Genomic DNA, 6,000 nt, shown 5'->3' with positions numbered 1-6,000 from the left:
TTTCCTGTTCATCAAAAAGCACTCTATGAGAGTAAAGATTCATATATTGGATCCAAGAAACCTTTCCCTCGAGTAGAGATTCTCTGGTCTTCAAGATTTAATTGAATCCCTCCAACAGTTTGTTGTAAGCAACCTATCAATATAAACTTTGCAGACCTGATAATAGGAGAAACTACAGGAAATTAACTGTGGCTCTAGGGCAATGGGCCAAGTTCAACCGTACCTACCCCAGGCTAAGTTGTCTAGGACCCATCCTCATGTGAATGCCAAATTGCCAATAGGAGAGCACTCATATACAAATTTAAATTACAAAAAAGCCCTTTAATATGAAGATTTACGTTCATATGAAAATAAATCTGTTATATATTGAAACTTTAGAATGTATTAAACTAATCAGTTTTAGTTAGCTTAACTGGTTTAATAGTTTCTTACGTATCAAAGTATCAAAGTGCCAAACCGCGATGTGCCGTAAAATGAGCAACCTTTATTGTTACAAAAGCATTTAAGGGAGACACTAATAATAAGTGAAGAGCTGTCTGATACGAACCTTACATTTGAGTATGAAGAAATACAAAACAACACGTTGTAGTTATTTAGCGAGCAGTCATACTAGAAAAAGACAAGCCATATGCTGAATGAATTTCTGCTTCATTCTCATTTTCTTTTCTTCCAAATGAAAACGCTGGTTTTTTAGGCGATGGCAGTAGCATATTTTCATTTGTCATCATGGATATGACACCAGACATTGTTGGCCTATTAACTGCATTCTCTTCCACGCATAAGAGACTGACTTGTATGCATCTCAATAGTTGTTGTTTAATACAAGAATCATTTAGTGCTGGATCCATTAGTTCTACCCCTTTGTCTTCCTTCCACAAGTCCCATGCCTGAGACAAGATTGTATAATGTCAATAGCTCACATAATAAAAACATCAACAGATTATCGAAAGTTGATATGTGTTTGACATACGTATCCAACAAGATTGAGTGGGTGCTCGATCTGGTAAAAGCTATTATTCCTTCTGCCACTCAGAATTTCAAGCATTAGAACTCCAAAACTGTAGACATCAGACTTTACAGAAAAAACTCCTTCCATGGCATACTCAGGAGACATATATCCACTGCATCAAATCATAAAATAAGTTTTATGTTTAATTAATTATAACTCCATTAATAATCAAGTAAAAGAAATAATACCAAGCATTTAAAGAAAAACAATTTAAAAATGTATATATTTGTATACTTACTATGTCCCCACAATCCTGGTTGTAGTTGATTCATGTTCATTTTGTTGAAAAATTCTTGCCATGCCAAAATCAGAAATTTTGGGGTTCATATTTTCATCAAGGAGTATATTGCTAGCTTTTAAATCTCTATGAACCACTCTTAATCTTGAGTATTTATGGAGATAGATCAATCCTTGAGCAATTCCTTCAATTATATTGAAGCGTTTCTTCCAATCTAACAGCATGCTTCTATTTGAATCTATCCAACATAAAAAGTAAAATATGATATATATATATATATATATATTCATTGAGGAAGCAAATGAAGTCTTAAGATAAATTGAAAGGTTTTTTTTTTTTCTCTAACCAAATATAAAGTAGTCCAAGCTTTTGTTGGGCATGTATTCATAGATTAACATTCTCTCTTCTTCATAAATGCAGCAACCCAGAAGTTTAACAAGATTCATGTGTTGGAGTTTAGATATGAGTATCAACTCATTCTTAAATTCAACACCTCCTTGTCCTGAATGTCTTGATAATCGCTTAACAGCTATATTTTGCCCTGTTATCAATTTTCCCTGATGTGATGATAAAATTAATAAGGCTTGAGTCAGTGTTACAATTAGTTATAACATCTTTCTTTACAAATTTATTTCGAGCTTACCATATAAACAGGCCCAAAGCCCCCCTCTCCAAGCTTGTTTGCCAAGGAGAAGTTATTTGTGGCGGCCATAACACTTGCATAACTAAAGACAGTCAAATCATGGTCCCTCTTTCCATTATCTGGAATCACATTGTCATTGATTGATCTCTCTGAAGTCACCAAATCTAGCAACTCCTTTTCAACCTTTGTTTCATTATTTCCTGTATAAATTTAACATTTAATATATAACAAATAATTAAGAAATTGCTGAATTCAATCTAACGTGTGGATTCCATTTGTGAACAATGTACCTTCAAGTACAATCTCTCTCCTTCTTAGCACGTAACACAATACAAAGAGACAAATTACAAGCAAAGCAACGGTAATGATAGTGACATTCCGTATCTTTTTCTTCATTCCTACATTTTAATTAGAAATTTAGAAGTACCCGTATTAGTGATCATTATTGGAGTTAAGCAGATGGTTGCAGCAGAAAGTATAAAGACAAAAAAATAAAATAAAACAAAATAAAATAACACTTGCTGATATAGAAATTGCTTTGTATATGTTTCTGTTTGCTTTAAGCTTATGGTCTGCATGTAATCACACTACAGGGCTGTAACTCATGACTCCACCTGTAATGAACTTTTCTTGGCTGATGATGATATTCCCTTAAAAAAAAAAAAAATCACTTTTGGTAATAATTAATAGCTTTGACTTGAAATTTTATTTTGAAAATATTTCAAACTCATATGATATAATCTAGAAAAAAAATTCTTATATGTAATATATATAGTTTTAAAGTTAAAAAATGGTATATTATTGCAACATATCTCCAATAATTCATGTTGCTTTCAATAATTCTTCTGCCGTGCTTTCACAATGAACACAATATAGGATAGAATTAATAAACATAAATCCTTTTAATTTGATTTAAAAATAAAAAACGTCATACAATTTATTTATTTTTAAAATCAAGTCGTACATAGAACATTTGAAAACATTTTAGTATAACAACATAATTTTAGTTAATTTATTTTTTCATTTTACTTCTAAATAATGAAATGATTTTTTTTATATATATTTTATATCTAGATTAGAATCTTTTTCATTTTCGAAAAATATACATAGTCACTTGTGAAACATCTTAAGTGCAACAACATTTGATTCTCAAAAAAAAAAAAAAAAAAAGTCCAACAACATTTATACTAAATCTAACGTTATGCTATAAAAAATAAATAATAACTTAACATTTACATTTTTTTCAAAAAAAATATATATATATTTAACACTTAAATTTTTCTCAAAAGTAAATTAAAAAACTTTACACTAACGTTATATTTTTCTTATGCTAATCAATTTTTATGTTGAATTAGTCAAGATATTTTTTTAATTGCAATAATTAAAAATTTTTGAAGTTAATTTTGTCTTCAACTCTTTATTTTCATCTTTACCCTCAAACTAAAATCTCGATTACGCCGCTACTTGCTGTTGTGGCAAGTGAGAACCGTTAAAAAGTTTATTAACCCAACTTGTGTTTTGTTGCTAGCACAAGGAACTAGTTAACTTACCTCTGCGAGAATGGTTTGGTGAAAGAATATAAACTGATCCTGAGTCTCCCTGAATGAAGCTCCCCTTTTCTGTCCAAAATGCGCATCCAGTGCCATTATAAAATAGAGAAGAAAAAGCCACACAGCTACAGTTGCTCCAGCAAGCATGCCTACAATCACTGGTGCTAAGATTCTGGCTGTCTAGAAAACTTGATTCCTCTGTGTAGAAAGTGCCAGATTGAAGCTCAAATGTGTCACCACGATGCCTACACTCTGGCTGTTTCCATCTCTGGCATCCTCCGTTTGTGTTATAGCCATAACAAAGACCTGCATCGGCAATAATTGGTCCTTTTATTTCTTGTAATCGACCCATCTGATTAATCATCCATTCTGACTGCTGACTTTGACCTGTAATATTATAACTGAAGTATTCTTCATCCCCATTTGTAGCGACCATGAAATTATACATACTCTTGTCCAGTAACATGTTCTGAAATTTGTTGCCACTTGTCCAATAAATCACCCCTCGTCGCCGAATGATCAATTCGCGTCCCTTGGGATCCCATTCAAGAGTAAAAGGCCCTGGAGCTATGATTTGATCAGTTAACCAACATGTAAGTGACCAAGTCTGGCCTGTTTTGTGGTTAACACCCAATTTCATATTTGGCAAAAGCGTGTCTATAGGATGATCAAAACTTTGCCATAGCACACGCTTCGTAGATCCATCAGAGTGCACTTCTTTCAAGATAAGATTACCAGAGTCCAGTAGTGTGGCGATAGTGTTCATAGTAGGTTGAGTAGAGAAGTATAATATTATAGGATCCTCACCTTTACGTGTAATTTTCAATGTTCCAGCACTGTCCAAGGTGAGCACGCTCGAATCCTGGGCAATAGGATTGCCTGGATTAGCAACATATACAAAATTACCACCACGGTCAGCACTCGCGTCCATTATTACCAAAAATTGAGTAGTTCCTGCCACTGGCATCGTTGCAAACAATAAATAGAACTTCTTTTCTGCTGAAGGTAGTCTACTTGAGGAATTTAGCGTGTCACCTGGTTTGAGACTATCACCCTCCAATGTTATATTCCAATATTGTGCAGCATGAGGAGTCCACATGCAAAAGAAGAAGAGCAAGGAAACAAATTTGAAAAGATGTACTTTGGTAGCCATGATAGATCACTGAGTTTCTCCAGTAAATGAAATGGAAATGCAATTGCTAAGGTCAAATATATCTGTAACGCCCTAGTTAAAAAAAAAAGAAAAAGAAAGAAAAAAAAGGAATGGTCAGATTTTTTTGGTGTCCCATGTGCCTCACGTATCCTAATTACTTCCCACTACACGACACGAACACACTCTGTAACGTCCAATCAGTTAAAAAAAAAAAAGAAAAAAAAGAATTAAAAAAAAAAAAAGGAGAAGTCAAGATCAGATTTTGGTTTCCCACGTATAAAAGCCCCTCCTAACCCCACTACCCACTAGACTTGATAATAAATGTTAGAATTTTCTGATCCGACTTGAGAAATGCCTGATCAATCCTATTTTTTTGACCCGAAATAAAATGGATTAACCTGTAACCCGATTCAATTTTTTTACAGGTCAATCTAACCCGACCCGAATAATTCGTGACCCATCTTGTTAAAAAATTTCGCACAAAAAAATATTTTAATTACGTTTTGATACTAAGGTAATGTTTGGATAGAGTGTTGCGTTTGCAGCGTTGCTGTGTTTACTCCTTTTTTTTTTCTTTTTTTTCTTCTTTCATGCGTTTTCCTCCACAAGTGGCTACTGTTCATATACTGTACATGAACAGTAGCCGCAATATTTGACCAGTTTTCCGTAAACAGTGCATCTGTGCACTGTTTATTGACCTACAAATTTCATTTTTTATCAATTTTTTCATTAAAAATAGGTCCCACGGTACTATTTACACATCTAAAAATTATTTCGCTATAGTGCTTTCAATTTTCAGTTTTTAATTGTAGCAAAATAAATTCTATCCAAACATACCCTAAATACATAAAACACAAAATATCAAAAGTAATAATTAATATACTATAAAAAATAATTATTTAATTTATCAAAAGTACCACCAAGCCCCCCAAAAAAAAAAAAAATCATCAAAAGTACCATTACCAATAAAAGCTAGCTAGCCTAGGCTGCCTAGCTGCTGTGCTTGCTTTGCCGACAAGTACAACACATCACAACCTACATAAAGGACAAGACATGGGCCGACCAAGGTTGTCAAGAAACGAAGAGTCATCACTCATCTGTAGTCAAGACAACCATTATATATATATATATATATATATATATTTCATTCAGGACTTAGCTGGGTTGTATTAAAGGATAAGAAAGATGATGTAAGTGAAGATTGTAATATTGTGTGGTATTATTTTTTATTGTAATATTGTGTTGTATTATTTTTTAATAATTAGGAATTTGATCATTATGAAAGTGGTCGTGGTGCCAAAACAAAAAAATCTCAGTTGGGCTTGTATTTAAAAGAGCCTAGACTTAACGGAAAGCAAAATTCAAAATTGGAAGTTCTCTCTTGGTGGAAAGAGCATTACAATCGAT

General features: G+C 33.0%; 1 protein-coding gene across 1 annotated transcript; it reads right to left on the bottom strand.

The window, feature by feature from the left end:
• Positions 1-404: 404 nt before the first annotated feature.
• Positions 405-4,631, bottom strand: LOC126726224 (G-type lectin S-receptor-like serine/threonine-protein kinase At1g67520). The gene is made up of 7 exons (XM_050431434.1): positions 3,441-4,631; positions 2,181-2,288; positions 1,891-2,090; positions 1,594-1,804; positions 1,248-1,485; positions 971-1,121; positions 405-887 (listed from the first exon to the last, which is right to left on the bottom strand). Exons 1-7 carry the CDS (start codon positions 4,591-4,593, stop codon positions 594-596), a joined length of 2,355 nt encoding a protein of 784 aa, XP_050287391.1. The 5' UTR covers positions 4,594-4,631; the 3' UTR covers positions 405-593.
• Positions 4,632-6,000: the final 1,369 nt, after the last annotated feature.

The sequence above is a fragment of the Quercus robur genome, chromosome 5 (genome assembly GCF_932294415.1).
Source record: "Quercus robur chromosome 5, dhQueRobu3.1, whole genome shotgun sequence".
In the NCBI taxonomy this organism is placed as follows: Eukaryota; Viridiplantae; Streptophyta; class Magnoliopsida; order Fagales; family Fagaceae; genus Quercus; species Quercus robur.
The sequence above is the reverse complement of the archived record's forward strand: the minus strand, read 5'-3'. Positions and strand labels throughout refer to the sequence as shown.

What these genes read in the sequence shown, in the direction of transcription:
- LOC126726224 (XM_050431434.1), bottom strand. Translation starts at nt 4,593, where the DNA reads ATGGCTACCAAAGTACATCTTTTCAAATTTGTTTCCTTGCTCTTCTTC. An exon ending in GCTTTGGGCCTGTTTATATG is followed by an intron (nt 1,805 to 1,890) that starts GTAAGCTCGAAA and finishes TCATCACATCAG; the next exon opens with GGAAAATTGATAACAGGGCA. An exon ending in CACTCAATCTTGTTGGATAC is followed by an intron (nt 888 to 970) that starts GTATGTCAAACA and finishes ATCTTGTCTCAG; the next exon opens with GCATGGGACTTGTGGAAGGA.